This window comes from Dendropsophus ebraccatus, chromosome 4 (assembly GCF_027789765.1).
Source record: "Dendropsophus ebraccatus isolate aDenEbr1 chromosome 4, aDenEbr1.pat, whole genome shotgun sequence".
Taxonomy (NCBI): domain Eukaryota; kingdom Metazoa; phylum Chordata; class Amphibia; order Anura; family Hylidae; genus Dendropsophus; species Dendropsophus ebraccatus.
Window position 1 is genome coordinate 158,048,090 of NC_091457.1, and position 26,585 is coordinate 158,074,674.

A 26,585-nucleotide genomic window follows, 5' to 3' on the forward strand; every position below is an offset into this window, starting at 1 on the left:
CAAATTTGGAGAGACTGGTGTTGATCAGCTCCCTGCTAACCATGTACCTTGCGAACTCAGATATATCTGTTTTCTCACTTCTTGTTGCCGTGTCAACTCGTTGTACCCCTTGGGCGTATGGGTTGGTTGGCGTGAAAGGGTGAGATGTTCCAGGGTAGAATGATGTCGCTGCAGGGTTGAGCTGTGGTTTAGCCTCTATAAGTTCTGACGACCGCTGCTTGTGCTGCGCGACTAGGCCAGAAAACACTCGGTAACCATCTTCCTGTGATAGTTGTCCTTGAGAAGGCACATCTGGGTGACGATCATCAGTTCGTGCGGGTGCTATAGGTGGCACCGTAGCTGCAGGTAGAGCTGACTTGGAGATTTCAGTGTTGTCAGCTTGAATGGCGCTAGAAATAGGGGGGGCTGCAGGTAACTGATTCAGCACATAGTCATTGGTGCGATCGACAGGATTGTCTGTTTCTTGTGGCAAGCAAACTGGATCGAGACTTTGGCTCATTGCTTGCTCGAGTACTTTTATTTTGGCCAATGCAATTTCCTCTTCCATCTCTGTTTGAAGGATCTTTATCTGAGCCTCTGCTTCTGCACTCTCTTTTTTAGCCTTAGCTTCGGCCATTGCAATTTCCTCTTCCATCTCTGTTTGAAGAATCTTTATCTGGGCCTCTGCCATTACTTCCTTTCCTCTGAAGGCACGTCTTATTTTGGATTGCTCTGCATCTATGCGGGCCTCTAGTATTCTGTCACTCAGGACTGAGCTTCTTGAGCACGAGGATCTGTATGACCGTGATGAACGTTTAGATGAATTTGATCTGTGCGATCTAGTCTCTTGTAGATGAGAGATACGGAGCTCCGCTTTATCTTTAGCATTCTGCACCATGGCGTCTCTTTCTATTTCTGATGATTCTGCCTTGATCAGCTCTGTTAAGGCTTCATCGATATTAGAGGCTTTTAAGAAGGTAATATACTTTGCAAACAGTCTCTTATATCTTTCATGCTCTGTATTCAGCCGTGCAACAGCATCTTGTTGACTCTCTGCGTCACCCTTGAAGGATTGAAAACTTGCCATGAGGGAGGTAACTCGTTCCCATCTCTCTTCCAGGTCATCACAGAGCTCATTTTTAGCAGTATGATAATTTTCAATTACTTTTAGTGTCGGTTTGAGAGAGCGTCTTGGTCGGACAACTTGGTCTGTTGGAAGTGTGAGTCCTGCTTCCTGCTGTTCCAAATCATCACTATCGACTTGTCCTTGCTGTGTTTTATCACTGGGGAGTTGCTCGGGATGCTTTTCGGCCATTTTGATTTTAAGTGTACTGTCTCTTTAAGAAAATTAACTTTGGAATTGGGGTCTGAAAATCGCAGCACAGCTTCTTTAGGACACCCCGATATGATTCCCAGCGTTATTTGAGTGATTTGTGGGGTTTTCAAGTCTGGGTGGCCAGACCAACGGGAGGTAGTATGCAGCAAGTCTCTTAGGAGGGGTATGGTCAGAGGGAGCTTCACACACAAAACTGTTCTTCTACTGAGTGATGAAAGGTTCATGTAAGATATGAGAAACAGCTTGGGGTGCTTTGTGGAAGACTTCTATGCAGGTGTAGAATACAGCAGACACACACTGTGCTTGTCCTGAGGCCTGACCAGACGTGCTGTCTCAGATTAGCTGACCATGTGCTTGTTGCTATGGAGACCTCTGACTGGTCTGGGTTACAGGCAATTTCTAGCTGTGATTTTGGGCTTTTTAAGTGAATCTTCTGACTGTTCTGTCCCCACATGCGGCGAGTGAAGGTTTATCTGACTAGTGGGCCTGACTGGAGATTCCTACCTTGTATTCCAGCATATGAGGCAGACAGGAACCAGAATAAGCGTCAGGTAGAGTAGGAAATTGAGCAGAACGTAGTTTAATAACTTCACATACAGCTTAGTCACGGATGCGGTATAGTAGTCATATTGTGCTGTTGCTGCTTTCCTAGAAGATACCTTGCTGACACTTGTAATTTCTGGTCAGAAGATTATAACTCTGATAAGCCCAAGCAAGCACTACTTCTCCAGTCAGGAGCAGGATGAAGAATGCCTGCTACAGGAAGTGACGTGGAGACTGGGCTATAAGACACACCCACTAAGGGACGAACCAAAAAATGTGAAAATGGAGGGGAGTCTAAACTCTTGGCCAGCAGATGGCAGCACAACAAGAATACATGTAATGAATACAACAAGGAATGAATGAAAACAATGCAGTTATAAACATCTGAATAACATACAGATAAGTGAGGAGAACAGCACAACGGCCACTGAATGGCTGATTAGCCTAACACGTCCCAGATCCCCACTCAGACCCAGAAGCAGCTAGGACTGGGGGGGCAAAAGCTGCGGGATACTGGCACCATAGCTGGAGCAAGGGAGGTGAGAGTATGTTACTTCTTTCATCCTTCCCCTTGCCATCACTTTGCCAAAAATCACCCCAGCCCGGAGTTCTCCTTTAAAGCCCAGAGCTTCTCAGGAGTCTTTGCAGGTTATGTCCACATACTATAGCTGCAGTTTGGGCAATGAGACTGTGTTGGATCCCAAGCTGATCCTTCCTTTTAGACTAAGGCCTTATGGACACGTTTAGTGTTTTTTTCTGGCCCATATATTATTTCCGCTGTCAACGTTCACATTCTGCTAAAAAATGCGGATCTGTTTTGCAGATCTGTTAAATCTGTACTGTGCTAGTTTAACTCCTAAATGTCAACTCTAAAGAGCGGAGGATGTATAGGGATCATCTGGCTCCGATCATCCAGCACCTGATTACCGGTGGCTGGAGAAGTTGGATGCCGCCCTAGGGAGTCCTGGAAAACATGGATACAGCACTGTATCCATGTTTTCCAGGACTCCCTAAGGCTGCATCTAACTTCTTTTGCCACCAAGTGCTGGATGATCGGACTTGGATGGAGCTGAGCATGTTGGAGTTGCGATCATCTCTACTGGTGATACACCTTAGCAGACTCAATATTGAGAAGTTTGTGAAAACATTGTCTTTGGGAGCTGTAATGGTGGCCATATTGCTTGTCATCCTGCTTTCCCAGAATCAGATATATGTAGAAAATGAAACAATACATCAAACATCACTCATTGCAAGGGGAAGAAGTGTCCTGGTCACCTGACAGTCTGGGCCACACTGGGATAGGAGCAATGCCAAAGACACCCTGTTACTGAGGTATATTACTGTAGTTTTACATTTTAATAATTTTTTCCCAAAGTTGGATAACCCCTTTAAGTTTTTCCCTTGATCATTCCTGTGCAGCCAGGATTATATGCCAGAGAGTCCATATTCCTGATGTATTAGATTCCGTTATATTGTTTGAATTTAAACAATAATAATTTTGTGTAAATGCAGGCAACACTCAAATGGCCAATGACACACAGACACACAGACACACAGAAAAAGACCACTGGGTCCATCTAGTCCGCCCTTTTAGTATTTTCTTCCTTATTATCTTAGGATAGATATATGTCTATCCCAGGCGTGTTTAAATTCTGTTATCTACAATAACAGAATTTAAACACGCCTGGGATAGACATATATCTATCCTAAGATAATAAGGAAGAAAATACTAAAAGGGCGGACTAGATGGACCCAGTGGTCTTTTTCTGCCGACAATCTTCTATGTTTCTATGTTTCTATGACAAAATTGTTCACTGTTTGGTGCTGATGTAGTGTCCCAGCACAGGTGTACCATTAAGTTTCTCATGCACCTGGGCAAAGTAACTCACTCAGGTTCTCATAAGGGGATGAAGTGTATTGCGTGTTTTTACCCACTAGGTGTCGCTGCTGTATTTATTGAGTATCTTGTACTGAGCACAGGTGAAGGAAGCATTGGGTTAACTGTAGAGATGAGCGAACCGGGTTCGAGTCCATCCGAACTCGAACTTTCGGCATTTGATTAGCGGGGGCTGCTGAACTTGGATAAAGCTCTAAGGTTGTCTGGAAAACATAGATACAGCCAATGACTATATCCATGTTTTCCACATAGCCTTAGGGCTTTATCCAAGTTCAGCAGCCACCGCTAATCAAATACCGAAAGTTCGGGTTCTGATGGACTCGAGCATGCTCCAGGTTCACTCATCTCTAGTTAACTGTCTTATGTCTCATGTTATGTTTTCTCCTATAGTAGGTGCAGGTCTTGTTTCTCTTACTTTTCTGCTCTTATCTCTCTTGCACACACACACAGCCCCACCAGTACCTCACTAGCTGAGGTAACCCTATAAAAAAGGACCTAGTTCCTGGTGGTAGGGTCTTTAGTCTCTAGTCAGTCTTCTGTCACTAGAGGTGAAGATAGACAGAGAGAGAGAGAGAAAGGCCCCATTCACACGTCCGTGTCAGTTTTTACTGTCAGGAAATCCTGATCAGGAGACCTCAAATGTCATCAGGAAAGTATCAGGATTTCCTGACAGTAATCCTTTTTTACCTTCAGGAAACCATCAGGAAAAACCTTCAGGATTTCCTGATCAGAAGGAAAAATAGGACATGGTGGAAGATGTATTTCTGGAAACTGGATGGCCACAGCTTGCAGAAGTACAACTCCCATCATGACCTGTCAGCAAAGCATGATGGGAGTTGTACCTCTGCAACCTGGATGGCCACAGGCTGCAGAAGTACAACTCCCATCATGACCTGTCAGCAAAGCATGATGGGAGTTGTACTTCTGCAACCTGGATGGCCGCAGGCTGCAGAAGTACAACTCCCATCATGACCTGTCAGCAAAGCATGATGGGAGTTGTACTTCTGCAACCTGGATGGCCACAGGCTGCAGAATTACAACTCCCATCATGCCCTGTCGGCAGGACATGGTGGGAGTTTTAGTTCTGGGGGGGTGATCTCACCTGTCCTGCGGCTGCTGCTATCCGGTAGGCAGCATAAGGTTAGTTGGGGGGGGGGGGGGAATGAGGACCGGAGTCGGCAAGGTTGGATGGAGAGGGGTCCAGGGGCTACCGGTCCGGGGGTGGGGGGGTCGTAGGTGGAGGTCCAGGAGTCCGGATATGGAGATCGGCGGCGGCGGAAAACCTTGTCCACATCAGGGATACCTTCTAAGACACACAGGAAAGTCACCCGGAGTCGGGTACTGATCCCAGTCGGACAAAGCAGCAATTAAGCCTACGTATCCTACTGTAATGCACGGCTGTTCTGGAAAGTCTTGGAAATAGAGATGAGCGAACCTCGAGCATGCTCGAGTCCATCCGAACCCGATCGTTCGGCATTTGATTAGCGGTGGCTGCTGAAGTTGGATAAAGCCCTAAGGCTATGTAGAAAACATGGATATAGTCACTGGCTGTATCCATGTTTTCCAGACAACCTTAGAGCTTTATCCAACTTCAGCAGCCACCGCTAAATGCCGAATGATCGGGTTCGGATGGACTCGAACATGCTCGAGGTTCGCTCATCTCTACTTGGAAAGTCTGCTTAACCCAGCACAGAGACCTGGGACCTCGTACTACCTTAGCAGGACGGGTATCCTGACACTATAGGGCATAAGGCGGTTAGATCCACAGTATCTATACATAAGTACTAGTATCTTCTTCTATTCTTAACTACGCTATCCTGGGAGAGTACAATACTACATTGGACAGAACCCTCAAGGCGTTCCTGTACTCTACTCTGTTCTCACATCTTATTACTACTACCTCCTGCTGCACCTGCAGTTACCAAAGTGTCTTTATTCTGTTTTACACTAAACGGAAGTTCTCCTGTTGGACTCTGGTCTATCATTTTTGCACCTGCACCTATACACCAGGTTACACTTAGGTTATCCTCAACTTCGAGCACAGTGCCCGTTTGTCCGAGGGTGGGTTCCAACACCACTCCTGGCCACCATGGCAAGTGCCCAAGTGACCCTACACCCAGGAAGCAGCCACAACACTGCACAGCTACCCCGGCACACGGCACTGATACCAGAATCATCGTTAATCGTTCCCTGTAATTTGTTTTGCTATCGTTCAGTGTAATTCCACATCGTTGCTCCATTTGCCGGGATCAGATGGCGTAAACCATCGTAACTAACCACTATCGTTCTGCATAACATGGGGAACGATCATAGTAATAAATGATCTCGTTTACGATCGTTTAAAAACTGCTTCGTCTAATAGGACCCTAAGAAAGAGGAAGATAGAGGCGTGAGTGTAGAGGCTGTAGAAAAATCCACAGCTCATTGTGGTTACAGTCACCTAACAGCAGCCACCAGGTGATCTATAATCTATTGGTATTATAGGACTTCACTAATAATCGCATATACACCAGTCCCTGTGAGGAGGAGGAGAGAACCTGCAGGGTGTGAGCTCCTGCCTCCTGCACCTGGGGATGATCCTCCCATAGCCTCCCACTGTATTACATGACATCTCCCATGTACTGGACATAGAGGGATACAGACAGGACGCACATCCTGGTGAGTGTTACGTTATTGTTAGTCACTGAGGTTTATACTGGAATAGACTTATACGCTGCAGCATAGGGAATCCTGTGTATACTATATACTGGAGGAACAGTGATGGGAAGAGTAATGAAGCAAAAAAAAACTCAGGGCAGGGATGTTTTGTGGCCTTGAGGACACAGTTTTTTTTATTTTTAATTATTTATTTATCACAGCTGTACATGGCATCATACATATAATGTATTCAAAAACAGTTATTTTAGGTGGTGGTGGGGGGAGAGGGTGGAAAATTCTTACGTTCTGCATTTTTTTTTGTTGCTATAATGAATTATTCATTAGTGCACTTTACTTTTATTCTATGTGTCAGTACAATTACAGTGATTACTCATTTATACCATTTTACGTTTTTACTACTTTGCACAATGTAAACATATTCTGAGTGTAATGACCGGCATCTCTGATGGTAGACCTCCGGTGTCTATGTCATCTCTCTGTCCAGTGTGTGAGGGTGGGGGTATGGGCTATCTGGCTACATTTGATGCTACAGTCATGTGAAATCTTAGGGTCCTTTTACACACACAGATATCTGACCAATTTATCTGACTGATATTTGAAGCCAAAGCCAGGAACAGACTCTAAACAGAGAACAGATCATAAAGGAAAGACGGGCATTTCTCCTCTTTTCAAATCCATTCCTGGCTTTGGCTTCAAAAATCTGTCACATAAATTGGTCAGAGGACCCTAAGGGGTGAAGTTGCTGGGATCTGAGTTATCTCTGCTCCCTGCAGTTGTGGAGGACTGTCGTAGCTCCTTGTCGTACTGTTACTGTACTGTATATATCTGCCACAGAACATAAAGGAGGCTGCAATCAGATATTTTATTGGTGGGGGTCCAAATGCTGAGACCACCACCAGTCGCTAGAACAAATGGGAAGAATTACTTTAAGTTATATATATGGACTTTATAGAAAGTCCTATCCCCATTTGTTCTTCCAATCGGTGGGATTCTCACCACCCGGACCACCAACCTTTGACTTGTTATAAGTTTACTTTTTATTCTCATATCCATACCCAAAGCTAGGAGCTGCTATAATGTACTGACCTCTGTGACCCTGGACTCCGGGCTGGTATATTTTACCTAAACTGACACATTTCACTAAAAAAATCAGGATGCAACAGCCCCGACTATGCTCAGAGACTCGTTTTTTCGATGCTCGGAGACTCGGTTTTCGGCATCCATAACCCCGTAATTTATACGTTAGTTACATGACTTCATGGCAGGTCTCCTCTGTATCTCCTATAGGTAGACATGGATCATTGTATAACCCTTCTTATGTGCCTTGCCGCCAGAGGTTTGGTTACAGTTTTTGGATACCCCAATGGACAAATAAGCGCTTCCTGTGACAACATGCTTCCAGTCCACGGGAACAATGGTCCCCAGTCATCTGTCTCCTCGTATATAATCACCGTGTCTAATAAAACTTTTTCTCCTGGGGACGTTATTACAGGTAAGGAACCAAGTGTTAAATACTATTACTGATAGCGTGTAATTCTATGGCCGGAGGTCTACAAAGCACAGTCCGATTGTGAGATGTTCGCACTTCAGGGCTATGTTCACACTGTGTATTGTAAGACTCAAATATATAACGAAAAACAAGAAAAAAAAACCTAAAAAACATAAAAAGTTCATAAAAATACTACAAAAAGCAGGCTAGTTTTGCTTAATAAGGCTATGTTCACGCAATGTAAAAATAAGGGCAAAATACGGCCAGAAATAAAGAACATGATTATTATTTCTGGCTAAATTAATTTTTTTTTTACATTGTGTGAACATAGCCTTATTAAGCAAAATTAGCCTCGAAATGTCAACTTTTTTATTGCTTTTTGGAGTATTTTTATTAACTTTTTATGTTTTTTTTTTCCTTCTTGTTTTTCGTTGTGTTTTCTGGACCTTTTCTGTGAATTTTATGCAAATCAATTCTTTCCAATATTTTATTGTTTTATTTTTAATGTGCGTAGAATGGCCATATTATGCTTGGGCTATGTTCACACAATGTATTTTGTATGACAAGAACGGCCATTGAAGTCAGTGCAAACAACGGCTACAGTTTACACAATGTATTGAATAACGTCCGTTGTTTGCTACAGCTGTTGAAATAATTCACATGTCAGTTATTTCCGGCCAACATTTCAGCGCAACAACGGCCGTTGTCCATAAATTCTTTTAATATAGCCTTAAAGTGTATGTATTACTTTTTTGGCTGGATTTACTAGGAAAAAAAACTACACATATAAAATAAATTATGTTTTATAAGGCATAATACAGCAACTTATCCATTCTTTAAGGGGTTATAAAGGGGAATTGACCAAAGAGTCCCCCCCCCCTTTCCCGACATTCCGTTATCTACAGCCAGATATAGACACGGTGCAGCAGTGAACTGGTTAATTCAGGTTGGGTTTTCCTTCACCGTCACTTACAATGTAATCTCCGATAAACTAAACTATTTCTTCGAGAGATTACGGCCTGGAGTCGCCTTGTTAGGAGTCGGCTGCTTCAGGTTTACTGGATGCGTCTGTGCAGTAATGAGCGGCAAATCCGCAGGGAGAGATGGAGATTTACAGTTTCCACTGGATATTGTTAGAGATGTGGGAAGGAAATATGGAACAAAACCATCAAGGGGTAGAAGAGAGCATACAGGTTTATAAGGAACGTAGGCGATCTGAGTATATACAGTCAATGGAAACAATTGTGTGAGATGTGAGACGTCTTCTGTATATTCACTGTAGGCTGCTATATACTATAAATATTATTATTATTATTAATAGACTACTACAATCCTGTATACCCACCTAGTAATGGAGATTCTACAAATGTAGACGGCACATGGCAGAACACCCTTTGTGGTTCTATAAAGAGCCCATATGTGCTGCCATACGGCGCTCTATGGAAGTGGGTCTGTAGTACGGTCATACATATTACGGCTGTGTTCATGGCTTCCATGTCTCCATCCATTACTGACCCCCAAACATTGGATTACTTTCCATTTCAGTCACTATAACGTCCACATCTGGAATAGACACTTTTAAAGGGTTCCTCCTGGAAGCTCGATCAGTGGGAGGAAACTGGATCAATGGAAAATTTACCACCACCGATTCCAACGCTCAGATACTAACATGCGGCACACAACCTGTAAGTTACTTATTCATTGTACATGTTCTATTATTGTGCATTAAAGTAGTAGTCCAGTTTTTTTTAATTCTTTCCCCCACTGCAGGCTGGCACATACACTTACCAATGAGGATTGGTGTCCCGCGGCACGCCATTGGTAAGTATATGTGCCAACCTGCAACAGGGGGAAGAATGAAAAAAAAAACTGGAGTGCTACTTTAAGGGTAGCTTCACACGTACCGTAATTTAAGTGATCTGCCAGGACCTAGCCGACTAGTTATTAACGATGTGGGTCGGTACGTGTGAAGCTACCTAAAGAAGTATTTTAGCAAAAATCATCTTTTCCCCTATCCAGAGGATGAGGGAAAAGTAGTAGATAGCGGGGGGTCCGACTTCTGTTCCCCCCGCCATTCTCTGTATCGGGCTCCTGGCTTTCATGTAATGAATAGAGCCATGGGTTTGGCACATGAGCCGCGGCTCTATTTATTTCTATTGAGCTGATGGAAAGAGTTGAGTACATCGCTCTTCGGGCCTACTCGGCTCTTTACATCGCTCCATAGGAATGAATAGAGCTGCCGGTCACGTGCCGTACCCGAGGCTCTATTCCTAATACAGAGGCTGGGGGCCGATATGGAAATTGGCGGGGGTTGGACCCTGCGCGATCTCCTACTTTTCTCCTATACTGTAGATGGTTGATTTTTCCTGGAATCCCCCTTTAAGGAGATTTTTTATCCTCTTCGGGTCCTTAATGTGGATGGAATTACATGACCTATATATGATAGCCTCTATATAACATATACTTATACTCTTCTATTTAGAACGCAGCTGTCAGTCATACAAATAATAACCTAAAAACCAGCATCACGGCCTCCTGGACGGCTCCACAAGGAGCGGGACCTGTGCTATTCAGGTAAGTTCTGGGATTAGGTGAGATTTCCTATGTCCGCCATTCTCCTGTATAGCATTCCCTAGAATGATAAATCTGAATATATTTAGCCCATCGTACGTCAATCTCTTTACATATTTCATTCCCCGATTTGACTTTTTGGCAGATATAACTTTGTATTCTTTATTGCCTTTACACTTTTTGTTTGCAGAGTAGGATATTGCATCATTTCTGCGCTGACGCAATGTATATAGAAGAATTGCAGTAGAACTACCGTGCATAGAAGTAGTCAGAGCACAAAGCGAGTAAACTAAGCTATAAGACTCTACCGAAGGTGCAAATATTACTTTACCGATAACCTTGTGGCCCTGTATTACTTATGTCAAGAGAAGCACAAAGCAATCGCCGGGCCCTGGGAGCGGCACCGATATTCTCCTGATGAGGTGACTTCTTTCTATGTGACCTGCGTGATGTTATCAGGAAAATGTCAGACAAGAGGAAAATCTCTTTGATGCATTTAGTTACGAAGCTGGAGGCTATAACCGTACAGGACAAGCCCATGGGCTAGTGTCTGCCATATTACGGCCCAATATGAAGGTTCTTAATGGTTATAATGGTTGTGTGCATGCGGCCTTAGGGCGAAAGGAAATTCGGAAGGTAATCTGTCACTAGGTTTATTCCGCCTTAAATGAGGGCAACATAAACTAGTGACAGAAATGCTGAACAGATCGGTGTATTACTTACATCATTTTGTTCAGCCGTTCTCCTAATATGCAGGAGAATAAGTTTCTTGCCACACCCCTCCCCCCGCCCTCCAGCTGCTGATTGACAGTTGGCTGCCCATACACAGCATGGATAGATAATAACTGCCAATCAGCAGCTGATGGGTGGAGTTTTCTGCTTCTCATGAATATCCAGGACTACTGGGCTCATGCACATAATGGAGAGGACTACTTATTGTCCATGTTATTCAGGAGGAGATCTCTGGATTATCTGCACAGAACAATGTAAGTGATACATCATTCTGTTCAGCTTCTCTGTCACTAGTTTATGCCACCCTGAGATAGGACAGCCTAAACCTACTGACAGAGTCTCTTTAAGTGATAATTGTTTTGTGTGAATGCAGACAGGTTTTTTTAGTCATATTTCAAGGCTTCATATACAGTACGGGATCTTGATTTATTAGATGTTTGTTGTTGTTCTGCCACCTGGAATCGAGTTGTCAGAAATGTTTACATAAAAGATGAAAAAAAAAACACCTATATAGTTGTTTACCCCAGGTTCGCCGTTGGTCCCGCTGCAGCTCCTCTTCGGCTCCCGATGCTTGTCTCTTTTGCCTACTTACAGGACAAGAGGGCGGAGCAGGAACTTTCCTCTCAGCCAATCACTGGTCACGATAGTCAAAATCTGATGTAATTGTAATATTTTCTTGGTTTTCAGAGCGACAGTGTTAAACACTTACAGCACCTTCTGGACTGGAGTGCAGAGCGACATCATAGAAGCAGTAAGTGTCTATGGGTGGGTACGGCCATTACTAGGTGTAAGAAAAATGAGGGATGACCTACCTAAAGGCAGTGGTTGGAAAGGAGCAGTGCGGTGGGAGAAATGTATCCTTACCACTCCCGACCAGCCCAGTGACGCCACAGATGGTCACCTCATGCAGAGGGAGGAAGGTGGTCGGGAACCTAGGCAACAAGCTGTCAACGATAGGGAGAGAGAAGGGGCCAAAAAGCCAAACTAAAAAGCCAATGTAAAGCATTTGTAAAATTGCTACATTTTGCATTCTCTATCACCTAATAAAAGTTTAGGTGATGAGAGTGCCCCTTTAAAGAATCTTATTGTTTTTATAATGTTTTTATGTTAAACATTTTTTAAGAATTGTTTGAGACGTTTTTTTCTAATTTCTAATTTTTCTATCTTTATTATAAAATAATCCTGAGATCTTGCAGTTTTCATTTTCACCACTGGGGGTAAAACTAAGCTGAGACTTCCTGTTGTGATAAGAGGAGGCTGCTGTAAAGTGATCTCTGCAGCATTGCAGCTGTGACACCAGTAGATAGAGGAGACAATAGCAGCTCCCTGTGGAATGACCTTTTCACAAGTCAAAGAGCGCACTCAGTAATGATTCACAGTCATCTCAAGGGGGCAGATTCTGTCTATTGTCGTCTATATCCATGGGTCTTGCTGTAAAGCATGTCACTAAATGCTGTTGAGAACAGCTCAGGCAATATGGCCGCCCCCATAACAATGTATAAAAAGTAAAATGAAAAAAATTAAAGTTAGAAAATACAAACAGATTAAAATAAAAGAAGAACTTTTTGTGTCTGACTCTAATTAGTAAAAGAAAATTTAGGTGACACATTGCCTTTAAGGCTTCTCCCAACTACATTTTGCATCTTTACATTTATGAAGACTGGAGTACCGAGGACTTAAATTAGGCCCTGTCCCCAATTGCCCCTCTGGATTCAATAAGAGATGCACTCAGGCGTATGCCAGGGTGAAGGGGCGAATCTTCGCCTTGAACATGGTGTGCGCCAGGGGCACAACAATAATGCTTACCCTTGTGTTTTTGTAAGTTTTACTGAGAAGCAGTAGACCTATGTGGATGTGCGGCCCGTCTGTATGTTACCACACAGACTGCTTTCTGTGGTTACACAGTTTCCATGATCTGTCACTGAAAGTTGAACGCTGATGGTTCAGCTTCCTGTTTCCGCCTTGCGTTGATCAAGGAGTGCAAGGAGGAGATGAAAGAAGCTGTTACTGTATGGCTATAGAGTTCTTTCTGTTATCATTAATGCTCTGCCTGATCATTATGGGGATGGGAGTTTTTAAGCTGAAGGGTCTAAGCTGCTGGTGGTCCCTTTAAGATGGAGTCCTTAAGAAATTGCCTATTTTCCGCCCCCCCCCCCCCAACCCGATCCCTGATTAGTGTGATGGAGTCTAGAATTTGCAGACTACATATATCCATAGTGTCTGTAACCATCTTATTCTTCCTTACTCATAGCTGCAGATATCGAGCACCACTTGTGGTTCTCAGAAGTTTTGCCTCACCAGCCCGACAAGCTGCAGTCCTACTAACAGCTCCTGCCTCTTCATGTCCTCGGCTCCCACTAGTAGTGGATATGTGTTTGAAATGAGCGGCCCCACCACTGGATATGTGGCTATTGGGTTCTCTGATGATACCACCATGGTGAGACCTCATTATTACATCTCTTTTTATTGTAAATTTTTAAAAGTTTTTTTTTTTTTTTAACTTTTTTTTTCATTGGCTTCCTCAATATCGGAATCAGAACCCCAACATAGTTACATAGTTAATACGGTTGAAAAAAGACACATGTCCATCAAGTTCAACCAAGGAGGGGATGGATACAGGGAAGGGGGAGGGGTGATAGGTTCTATACATATGCATTTATATTATTTTGCTCTAAGAACTTGTCTAGGCTGGTTTTGAAGCCCTCTACTGTTTTTGCTGTGACCAGATCCTGTGGTAGACTGTTCCACAGATTCACAGTTCTCATGGTAAAGAAGGCTTGTCGCCTCCGGAGATTGAACCTTTTTTTCTCCAGGCGGAGGCAGTGCCCTCTTGTCCTTTGAGGGGGTTTTACCTGGAACATCTTCTCCCCATATTTCTTGTAGGGGCCATTTATATATTTAAATAAGTTAATCATATCTCCCCTTAAACGTCTCTTCTCCAGACTAAACAAATGTAATTCTTTTAATCTCTCCTCATAACTAAGATGCTCCATTCCCCTTATTAGTTTAGTTGCCCGTCTTTGTACCCTCTCCAGCTCTAGAACGTCCTTTTTATGAATCGGGTTCCAAAACTGGACGGCATACTCCAGATGAGGCCGCACCAAAGCTTTATAAAGCGGTAATATTATATCCCTGTCCCGAGAGTCCATGCCTGTTTTAATGCATGACAATATCCTGCTGGCCTTAGAAGCAGCTGACTGACATTGTGTACTGTTCTGTAGTCTATTATCTACAAGTACACCCAGATCCTTCTCCATCAGTGACTCTCCCAGAATAACTCCCCCCAGGACATATGATGCATGTGGGTTATTAGTACCCAGGTGCATAACTTTACATTTATCCACATTGAACCTCATTTGCCAAGTGGACGCCCAAACACTCAGTGTGTCTAAGTCATCCTGTAACATCTGCACATCCTCCATAGACTGTACTGTACTACAAAGCTTGGTGTCATCTGCAAAGATAGAAACATTGCTGTTAATTCCATTCTCAATATCATTAATAAACAAGTTAAACAGAAGAGGGCCCAGTACTGACCCTTGGGGTACACCACTTATTACCGGGGACCATTCGGAGTAGGAATCATTGACCACCACTCTCTGGGTACGATTATTAAGCCAGTTTTCAATCCAGTTACACATTAAATTTTCCAAACCAATAGACTTTAACTTACCCATCAGACGTCCATGAGGAACTGTGTCAAACGCTTTTGCAAAATCCAGGTACACGATATCCACAGCCGCGCCGCCATCCAGGCTTCTACTTACCTCTTCATAGAAACATATTAGGTTGGTTTGACAGCTTCTGTCCTTAGTAAAACCATGCTGGTTATCACTTATAATACTATTAGCCACTACATATTCCTGGATGTAGTCCCTTATAAGCCCCTCAAATAGTTTCCCCACAATGGACGTTAAGCTTACGGGTCTATAGTTACCTGGGGAAGTTCGAGAGCCCTTTTTGAAGATCGGCACTACATTTGCCTTACGCCAGTCCCTCGGCACAATACCAGTAAGCAAAGAATCACGGAATATTTCATACAAGGGTAGTGAAATTACAGAACTGAGTTCCCTAAGAACTCTGGGGTGCAATCCATCAGGCCCTGGAGCTTTGGTTACATTGAGTTTGTTTAATTTATCTTGGACCATATCTATAGTAAACCAGTTCAGTACATTACATGTGTTAGCAGCACTGGCCCCACCCACCTCAGTACTGGCCCCACCCACCACAGCTCCATCCTCTTTTGTATATACAGAACTGAAGAACCCATTAAGTAACTCAGCTTTCTCCTGATCCCCAGTTATTAATTCCCCGTCGCCATTATTTAGGGGTCCTACATGCTCTGACCTTGGTTTTTTTGCATTAATATATTTGAAGAATTTTTTGGGGTTTCTTTTGCTTTCTATAGCTACCTGCCTTTCATTGTGAATTTTTGCTGCTTTTATTACATTTTTACAGGTTTTGTTGACTTCTTTGTAATGTTTAAATGCTACAGCTGACCCCTCTGATTTATATTTTTTGAATGCCCCTTTTTTCTCATTTATAGCCCTTCTAACCTCGGTTGTAAGCCATGTGGGATTGGATTTTAACCGTTATAAATTTGTTACCCATAGGAATATATTTGGCAGTACAGTTATTTAATGTGGATTTGAAGATTTCCCATTTATTAGCTGTATCCGTATGTGACAGCAGCCGCTCCCAGTCTATGCCCTGAAGTTCTGCCCTTAACCCAGGAAAATTGGCCCTTTTAAAATTAAGAGTTTTTGCCCTCCCAACATGCTTTTCTTTTCTACACTTTAAGCTAAAAGTCACTATATTGTGGTCACTATTACCCAGGTGTTCATGGACAGTGACATCCCCAACCAGCTCAGCGTTGTTAGAAATAACCAGATCCAACAAGGCATCACTTCTAGTTGGCTCCTCCACAAACTGGCCCAGAAAATTATCCTGCAGGAGGTTAAGAAATTCCCTCCCCTTTGTGGTTTTAGCTGAACCGTGACCCCAATCTATATCTGGGTAGTTGAGGTCCCCCATTATCACTACTGTTCCCTCCCGGGCAGCCCGCTCTATTTGTCTATTCAACTGGCCATCTACCTCCTCAGTAATGTTGGGGGGTCTATAGATTACACCAAGAATAATTTTTTCACTCTTTACCTCCTTCTGTAGTTCTACCCATAATGCTTCCACATCATCACAGTCATCTCCCACTATTGCATCTTTTACACTCACTTTAATATCATTTCTGACATACAGACATACTCCTCCTCCCCTTCTGCCCACCCGGTCCCTTCTGAACAACGTAAATCCCTGAATATTGACAGCCCAGTCATGTGAGGAGTCCAGCCATGTCTCAGTCACACCAACCACATCAATGGACTCCTCCAGAACCAAGGCCTCCAGCTCCCCCATCTTGCTGGCTAGACTTCTGGCATTAGTAACCATACACTTTATATTACCATCGAGTTTAACCGCTTCATTATAAGAAATGGGATTTATTACTGTGCTGTGGCTACAATCATCCTCACTGTTCATCCGCAACATATGGATCTCCCTATCCACTGGTCTTATCCTCCCCCCACAGGACCCTTCTCCTCCCTCCTCATTGTTCTGTCCCCTCTCTAACCTATCTGCCACTACATTACATACTTCATTGTCCTCCCTCCACATCCCTAGTTTAAAAACCCCTCCACCCCTTCTAGGATTCTCTCCCCCAGCACAGCGGACCCCCTTCCATTAAGGTGCAAATTATCTGCGGAAAACAGATTGTACCCCAATGAAAAGTCAGCCCAGTGCTCTAAAAACCCAAACCCTTCTCCTCTACACCATGACTTGAGCCATGCATTTAACTCCCTAAGCTCCCGCTGTCTTTCCTGCGATGCGCGTGGCACAGGCAGTATTCCAGAGAATACCACCTTGGAGGTCCTTCCCTTCAACTTAGCACCTAGTTCTCTAAAATTATTTTTAATAGACCTCCACCTACCTTGTATCCTGTCATTGGTTCCCACATGGACCACGACAGCTGGGTCATCCCCAGCCCCCCCAAGTAATTTATCCACCCTTTCCACCACATGCCGAACCCTGGCACCAGGGAGACAGCAAACCATTCGGTTGAGGCGGTCTTGGCGACAAATTATTCTATCCGTCTTCCTGATTATAGAATCCCCTACAACCACTAGCTGTCTAGGCCTACCTACAATACCATCCCGCCCACTACTAGTTGGACTGTTCCCCCGGCTGTTAGGGAGAACAGGTTCCACTAGAGCTGCCATTTCTGACACGGATGCCCTCGCATCATCACCTAACTTGGCGATTTTGCTTGGGCATATAGTAGGAGAAGTGGCCTTCCTTTTCTTGGATCCCTTACTGGTCCCTCTAACTACATTAACCCAGCTACTTACTTGGGCCTCCTGATCTATATCACCACCCTCCATCTCTAACCCACTAACTTCCTGCTCAGTGAGCCGAAGTTCCCTCTCAAGGTGGCCAAGTTCCCTCAGTGTTGCAATATGCTTCTCCAGATCTCTAACTCGAGCTTCTAGATGGGCAACATGCTCGCATCTGTCACAGCGGTACTCACCCTGGAACACCTGCTCCAGTTGTGCGTACATGCGGCAGACTGCGCACTGAATGAATCCTTCCATCCTGCTAGCCATCATCCTCAGTGCAACAAAAACAGTGAAAAAGAAAGAGATTAGCACTTACCAGAACTTGTAACTCCTTCTTTCAACTCCTTTTTTAAACTCCACTTATTTTCAACCACTTGTCAGCAAGCACAGTGAGCAAGCACACACAGTGAGTGCTGAGCCTTGATTTAAGCACCTGAGATCAATTAACCCCACCCCCAGGTGCAGAGCAGACCAGAGAAAAAAAAAACTGTTTGGACCTGTTTAACTAAGCAACTATGGCACTAGCTATCTATGCACTGCAGCAATGCACACCACACAATTGCACAAAAACAACAATATATCAGTCACTCCAAACCCACAGAATCACCAACAACTCCTTTTTTAAACTCCACTTATTTTCAACCACTTGTCAGCAAGCACAGTGAGCAAGCACCAACAATCGACTTGTTTTCTCCTATCTTATAGACAATGTATAACATGCTGAGAAGGGAACACCCCTTTATCTCACAATTATAGGCAAGCACAATGGCGCCAGAATTTTGGCTGAAAAAGTGGTGCTAGAGACTTTTCTTCACATTTATTATGCAAATTATTTTATTTTTATGCAAAAATGAGGTGTGGCCTATTTTGCACCAAAAAATGCACCTGAATCTGGTTGAAAACTCTGGCGGACTTCAAGCCAAGTAATAGCTGGTGTAAACTTTGCACCAAAAAACTAGACAGTCTTTGGCTATGTTCACATTTGGTAAGAGACCGGCCATTCCGGTCTCAGAAAAGATCATTTAGCGCTGCTGAGCCGGAGCCGCACGCTCCATTGTGTGACCTTACAGTGTTTTCTGCGGCCGCTATTCAGTGAATAGCGGCCACAGAAAACTGACATGTCAGTTTCTCGCGGTGCAGCTAGGGATCCCGGCGGAGTGTATACTATGGGGGACATGTATCAACGGCGTACATTTTTTTTTTGGCAGAAAGTGCCGATTTGCGCATGATTTTATTCGCAAATGGCCGATTTGCGAATAAAGTATTCGCAAATCAGCACTTTCCGCCGACTACGCCGGGGGGCGGGGAGGGGGTGTGAAGGGGGCAGAACGGAGGGCGCGGACTCAGAGTCAGGGCGATTCACCATTTGTTCCGCCAAAAGATACGCCGAAAACCTACTCCAGTCCTCAGCTGGTGTAGGTTTTCGGCTGTGCGCACCGGAGCGCACGGGATTTATGTAGAGGCAGTCTGCCTGTACATAAATCCCCGTAGCGCCGGAGATGCGGGGCCATTTTTAAGTCGGGCGTAAAAAACGCTGGACTTAATAAATGTCCCCCTATGTGTATACACTCGAGCAGGATTCCCTCAGCCTGCAGCACTACGTATTTACCGCATAAAGGCCGTGATTTCTGCACGACGTACGTAGTGTGAACATAGCCTTTAAGTGAAACAGATTTATCAAACAGCCTGATAGATCTGGAACATTTTAAGGCTATGTTCACACTACATATATGTCCGCCGCATATTCACGGAACGCGCTACGTCCGGAGACTTACGTAGTGTGAACATAGCCCCCGATTGTCTAGTCTAAGTTTGCACTTAGTCCGTTTTGGTAAATCTGGGCCAATGTATCTAAACGTACAACACACAAACAGCTGTGCTGCTAACGTCATGTATTGAGCAAATTGAGTAAACATGCATTGTGCAGGGAGAAAATGTTACCGGACCGTGGTGGTGTGGCATCAACCAATGTCTCTCTAGCTTGAGGTCATGCACTGCTTCCCTTATATTCTGCTGCAAAGTGTTGTGACACGCCTATGATTTCAATCTCAATGATCACAAGGTATTTAGGCCCCCCTCACCCTGTATCACGGTGGACATGAGGTTTCGGCTTTGCAGTTCAGCTTTCTATTCCCTCCTAAATTCAACGTTCTGGATTTTCACACACTTGCAAAAAGTTCTACTTCCGTCTCCTCTCGCCTTAGAACCTATCCTGGCTATGTCATTTAATACTAATGGGCGTTATTTGGACATTGCGGGAACATAGCCTCTCAAAGGCATTGTGGGCCGTTCTTCTTCAGTATTTTTTTAGGATATGTTCACACTGAGGAATAGATAAAGAATTGAAGAGGGAAGTTTTCTGCTTGATATTTCCTCTTCTTCAGCTCTGGTAGAATAGGCGCGGAATTTGAGCGGAAAGCGGAAATATAAAGCCCCAATGACTTCTATAGGATTTTTCTAGCAGAATCCGCCAAAGGAATTGACATAGCGGAAAGTGGATCTGCGGCGGAACATTCTGTGTGAACAACAGAGCTGAAATCCCATTGAACACAATGGGACATTGCTCTGTACCTATTTTATGGGCAGAAGTTCAAGCAGAATACGCTAAGAAATTAAGCCTAAATTTCACTTGAAATTCCTCACCTGTTCCTCAGTGTGAACATACCTTTAAGTTTTTGCAGTTTGCAGTTTTTGTAGATCTTTTGCTGTTTCCCGCGAATAGTTTTTCACTTTTTTGCTGATTTTCATTTGTACTGGGTTTTTCTTACCACGGTTTAATGTATAACCAGGTCTTTGTCGATGCTTTTGTGGCCTTTTCCAGTCTCATGCATCTCTATAACACTTTTGTAAAAATCGTTTGCATTGAGATACGGTTTGTAATCAAACATTGTACTTGAGACGAGCGGATTCGGTTGTATCCTGTCCCCATTTGTGCCTTTTTTTGTAATGGACAAAGCACCTTGTGACCCCCCCCCACCCCATCCTACTTCTAATCTTATCTACTTAATGGAAAAATATTTTGCCCTTTAGCTCTTTAAGAAATCATTAACACAAAGGTTTACTTACCTATTCTCCCTGCCCTGTGGATGTTTACTCAATAAAAGACATGAACAATATAACGGTGTGTTGTTAGTTTAGTTAGACTGGGGAAGATAAGCAAAAACTGTCTACTCCTTGGACAGATACCCGGACAGCCATCCCTGTGCTGAATTAAGGAAGTGACGTCACTGACCCCCGCGACTGCTCCTATAACGGAGTGGTGGTCAGAAACCTATGCACCGATTAATCGACAAAGGGTGGAGCATTTACATATGTTTTTGAGATTGGAGTACTCCTTTAACAAGGTGCCATGTTTTTAACAGTGACTTCTTGTGATATGTTGTCATGAACAGTTTTGATCCCCTCTGTAGTGTGATGGTGCAAGGTGTGAACACACTGACTGTGAAAGATAAATTTTACTTGGCAGTCTCTTAAAGGCACAGTACAATACTTTTCAATGACTGTGTTCACAAGGTGCAGATAAGATAGATAGATAAGACTAGAGGTTCTTAAAAAAGTCTTTAGGAGTTACAATAAGAGGACTTGTACTTGTAGTGAGAAGACTTGTCCAATACACGGCACTCTGCTGACAACCTTGACTACAGTAGTGACTACTGTGAATATAGAGGAATAACCTGTAATTACGAATGATTGACTGATCCGTCAATGCTGGCCAGGTACACAGAGTGGCAAGTCCAGTAATATGGATCCCAGGTTTGCACAACTGCGCAGAGCCAGTCCCCCAACTTATGCAGAGGAAGTTGAGCAGCAAACAGCGGGGTACGTCGGCAAATAGCAACTTCTCCAACCACTTCAGATAAGTCCTGAAACAAAATGGTAGACAGACTTGTAAGCGATAATCCCCTTAGCATGGACATTTCTGGTTCCCTCACCTGCGGTTGTTAACCCCTTGGAACTTTTAGCAGGCCATAGCCTGGCTTTCAGGAACAGCTTAGCAGCATACATTCCTCCACTAACTGAACTGTTCTGGTGCTGAGCTAACCTGAGCACCTGGCTCTCTCCACCTCTACCTATAGACTACAAAGGAGCTCCCTATTGGTGGAGAGCAGCCTGAGGTGGCTCAATGCAGGATTGGACAAAACTAGAGGGAAACTTTTGCAGGGCTGTGATAGGCCCAGAGGCAGGGAGGTGGCTGGCAAACTTCCTCCCAAGCACATACACACTGTAACACACACACAATTAACCCCTGCAGCTTCTTCAGAAGGTGCTTGCTGCACCTGAATAGAGCCACTAGACAATGGCCCTTATTTACTAAAACTGTCTTAGTGCAAACTTAGACTAGACAATCTTTAAATGTGCCTGATAAATCTGATGCACTTAAAGACTGTCTAGTCTAGACTATCTACTTGGCTTGAAGTCTACCAGAATTCTCAGCCAGATTCAGGTGCTTTTTTTGTGCAAAATAGATCGCGCCCAATTTTTGCATAAACCCGCCCATTTTCCCGCCACAAGGCGGAAAAGTGTCTGAAAGGGGGGGAAAAGTATCTAAAATGCATAATAAATTTGGAGAAAAGTCCAGCAACACATAACACATGATAATATACGGCACCACTTATATGATACAATAATAAGGTTTTGACTTCAAAAATAATTTTATGTTAACGCTTATAGAGGGCCGAAGGTTCCCCGGTATACGGTGAGGATCACACAGTGAACACAATATATTAGGTCGAGTCAGAATAACAAACATTACAGTCGTTTCCTTTGTCTTTCAGGCGAATGACGATGTTTATATTTGCACCAAGAATTCTTCAGGATACATTCAGGTCCAAAGAGGATACACTACAGGAACTGTGGCTCCAACCATCAGCAGCAATGTGAGCTTGTACAACATTTTATTATATAATACAGGCCCCAAGCCATAGTGATAAAAAGCAGAATATTTTTAACTTTTTTTTTTATTTCTCAAGACAATAGCACAAAATGTTTGATGGAGGCAATTCTAATATAGTATACAGAAGCTCGGGGGCAGCAGTCCACTTGATGTGACTTTAACCCTTTAAGGACATGGCCCATTTTCGTTTTTACGTTTTCGGTTTTTCCTCCTTGTGTTTAAAAGGTCATAGCACTTGCATTTTTCCACCTAGAAACCCACATGAGCCCTTATTTTTTGCGTCACTAATTGTACTTTGCAATTACAGGCTGAATTTTTGCATAAAGTACACTGCGAAACCAGAAAAAAATTCAAAGTGTGGTGAAATTGAAAAAAAAAACGCATTTCTTTTATTTGGGGGAAATGTGTTTTTACGCCATTCGCCCTGGGGTAAAACTGACTTGTTATGCATGTTCCTCAAGTCGTTACGATTAAAACGATATATAACATGTATAACTTATATTGTATCGGATGGCCTGTAAAAAATTCAAACCGTTGTTAACCAATATACGTTCCTTAAAATCGCTCCATTCCCAGGCTTATAGCGCTTTTATCCTTTGGTCTATGGGGCTGTGCGAGGTGTCATTTTTTGCGCCATGATGTGTTCTTTCTATCGGTACCTTGATTGCGCATATACGACTTTTTGATCGCTTTATATTACATTTTTTCTGGATTTGATGCGAATAGTTCGGGCGATTACGCACGCGGCGATAGCAAACATGTTTATTTATTTATTTATTTGTTTACTTTTATTTAAAACCTGGGAAAAGGGGGGTGATTCAGACTTTTATTAGGGGAGGGGGCTTTTTACTATTAACAACACTTTATTTAATTTTTTTACACATATACTAGAAGCCCCCCTGGGGGACTTCTAGTATATACACTGTGATCTCTCCTTGAGATCTCTGCAGCATAGATATGCTGCAGAGATCCATGAGATCGGCACTCGTTTGCTTTCGGCTGCTGCAGCCGAAAACGAACGAGTGCCGAGCCGAGGACGGCGCCATCTTGGACGCGTCCCCGGCCGGCATCAGTAACGGAGATCGCTCCTCCGGGACAAGGTCCCGGAGGAGCGATCTCCCCCACTAGACCCCAGGGAAACGTTGCCTCCGGTAATCGGAGGCAGCTGTCAACTTTGACAGCTGCCTCCGATTAGCTAATTAGCGGGCACGGCGATCAGACCGTGCCCGCTAATAGCAGCGGTCCCGGGCTACTCGCGGCACCCGGGATCGCGGCACTTCAAAGCGGGGCGGCCGCGCGGCCCCGCTTTGAAGTGCAAGTGAGGACATATGACGTACGCATACGTCCTATGTCCTTAAGAGGTTAAAGCGTAACTGTCATGTTTTTTTTTTTATTGCAGAAATCAGTAGTATAAGCGTTTTTAAGAAACTCTGTAATAGGTTTTATCAGCCAAAAAAGCCTCCTTCTGTACTCAAGAAGCAATCTCCCAGCCTCCCCCCCTGACTTCTTATCTGTGCATTATCAGGCAAACACGTCTTCATTACAGAGAAGCCAGTAAAGACGGGCTCTGCTCTCTCCATTGTAAGCCTATGAAGGGGGGAGGGGCTAAGGGAGATGAGGGAGCAGGAAGAGGTGACATGAAGGTCAGCTGTTTGTAGACTCTTTGGGCACCTAAAACGCTGGATTCAGGTTTCAGAAAGGTCAGTGCTTATCTATGAACTTACTGAGAGAAGATTGCAGGGTGTTGTGCTGTGCAGGACTGCTCTGTGCTCACTCACTCCTAACAGCCCCTCCCCTCTCCATAGCCACATAATGGAGACAGAAATCCTGCTTCATCTGCAGTGAGGGGGGAGGCTGGGAGATTGCTTTTTCACTACAGAAGGAAACTCTTTTAGTACATAAAACCTATTACAGAGTTTCTTAAAATCGCTTGTACTGTTGATATTTAATGTTTTCAGAAAATGAAATGACAGTTACGCTTTAAACGGGTACACTGGCAAAATAGTTTTTATTTTAAGTCATCTGGTTTCAGAAAGTTATATAGATTTGTATTTTATTTCTATTAAAAAAATCTCAAGTCATCCAGTACTTATAAGCTGCTGCATGCCCTTCAGGAAGTGGTGTATTCTTTCCAATCTGACACAGTGCTCTCTGCTGCCACCTCTGTTCATGTCAGGAACTGTCCAGAGCAGCAGCAAATCCACATAGAAAACCTCTCCTGCTCTGGACAGTTCCTGACATGGACAGAGGTGGCAGCAGAGAGCACTGTGTCAGACTGGAAAGAATACACCACTTTCTGCAGGACGTACAGCAGCTGATAAGTATGGGAAGACTCGAGTCTTTTTAATAGAAATAAATTACAAATCTATATAACTTTTTTCGAAGTACCCCTTTAATAACTCACAGGTAAACCTAGTACCACTACAGAATAGGCTCAAACTTTCTGACCTCTTCCCAGGCTCACAATAAAAGGTGTAACTATAGGTGGTGCATAGTTTGCAGTCACACTAATACCTAAGGGGCCCAACAGCATCTTTGCCACTTAAGATGACGCTATTTATATAAATGGCTCATAGTCTGGTCACTAAAATGGCGTCTTCTGTTTCAGAACTCGGCTGGATCAATAGTGTCATCCTATAACAATGGCGTATTACAATGTTCCTTCATTACTACAAGCGGAATCTCTATACAACAGCAGTCAACCAGTAATCCCAGCTACTACGTGTTCCTGGTCAGCGGCCCGTCCAATCCAGATGGTGAGTAAGGGAAAGGGCGGCCCTGTGTGTTGCTTAGACGCTTGAATGCTTTTGGAGGAGATTTATCAAACATGGTGTAAAGTGAGACTGGCTCAGTTGCCCCTAGCAACCAATCAGATTCCACCTTTCATTCCTCACAGACTCGTTCGAAAATGAAAGATGGAATCTGCTAGGGGCAACTGGGCCAGTTTCACTTTACACCATGCTTAATAAATCTCCCCCTTTGTGTAGTCTTTTCTATTTCACTACATTGTTTAGGTCTTGATATTTGGAGGAGTATGTAGTATCCTATAAGTAAAATTATGCATATTATATAAAAACGGCTGGCTCGGCTGTTTTTGGCTCTCCAACCACCCCTATCAGGTGCAAACAGTCTGGAGGGGGATGAGGAGCCCGATGGGAAAGATGTGAATACCCCTTTGAAAGGGTTAAGGAGAGGGACCATATATCTGAAGGTTATGAGCTGCCCCTTTGCAAAGTCACAATTTTACCAGCAGTTGTGGGACTTTAGGACTTATTGAGCCCCAGAAAGTCCCCTCCATGGTACATCGCTGTTTCCTACTCTCTGGGCTGTTTGCCAGCAGTACCCACATAGGACCTTTCTTTCCCTTATTTCTCTGGACAGTCACTGTATAGAGTTTACTCCTTAATGCTATGCTATGCTATAGGGTGATTTACAGTACACTATCATAGATAACGTTGGGGTTACTGATGCACCGGGTCTTATTTACAGTACACTTTTATAGATGGGGATTACTGATGCACCGGGGATGACTTACAGTACACTATTATAGATGGGGGTTACTGATGCACTGGGGGGTAATTTACAGTACACTACTATAGATGACATAGGGGTTACTGATGCACCGGGGGTAATTTACAGTACACTATTATAGATAACATGGGGGTTACTGATGCACTGGGGGGTAATTTACAGTACACTATTATAGATGGGGGTTACTGATGCACTGGGGGGTAATTTACAGTACACTATTATAGATGACATAGGGGTTACTGATGCACCGGGGGTAATTTACAGTACACTATTATAGATAACATGGGGGTTACTGATGCACTGGGGGGTAATTTACAGTACACTATTATAGATGGGGGTTACTGATGCACTGGGGGGTAATTTACAGTACACTATTATAGATGACATAGGGGTTACTGATGCACCGGGGGTAATTTACAGTACACTATTATAGATAACATGGGGGTTACTGATGCACTGGGGGGTAATTTACAGTACACTATTATAGATGGGGGTTACTGATGCACTGGGGGGTAATTTACAGTACACTATTATAGATGGGGGTTACTGATGCACTGGGGGGTAATTTA

General features: G+C 43.7%; 1 protein-coding gene across 1 annotated transcript in view; it reads left to right on the forward strand.

Annotated features, from left to right (window-relative positions):
• Nucleotides 1-3,118: 3,118 nt before the first annotated feature.
• The window catches only part of LOC138790086 (putative ferric-chelate reductase 1), a 34,061-nt gene continuing 10,594 nt past the window's right edge, over nucleotides 3,119-26,585 (forward strand). Inside the window, exons 1-8 of the mRNA XM_069969040.1 lie at nucleotides 3,119-3,190; nucleotides 7,701-7,905; nucleotides 9,448-9,587; nucleotides 10,385-10,476; nucleotides 11,893-11,956; nucleotides 13,457-13,642; nucleotides 22,367-22,468; nucleotides 25,094-25,241. Coding sequence (XP_069825141.1) covers nucleotides 7,707-7,905; nucleotides 9,448-9,587; nucleotides 10,385-10,476; nucleotides 11,893-11,956; nucleotides 13,457-13,642; nucleotides 22,367-22,468; nucleotides 25,094-25,241 — 931 coding nt within the window. The 5' untranslated portion in view covers nucleotides 3,119-3,190; nucleotides 7,701-7,706. The remainder of the gene's footprint in view (nucleotides 3,191-7,700; nucleotides 7,906-9,447; nucleotides 9,588-10,384; nucleotides 10,477-11,892; nucleotides 11,957-13,456; nucleotides 13,643-22,366; nucleotides 22,469-25,093; nucleotides 25,242-26,585) is intronic.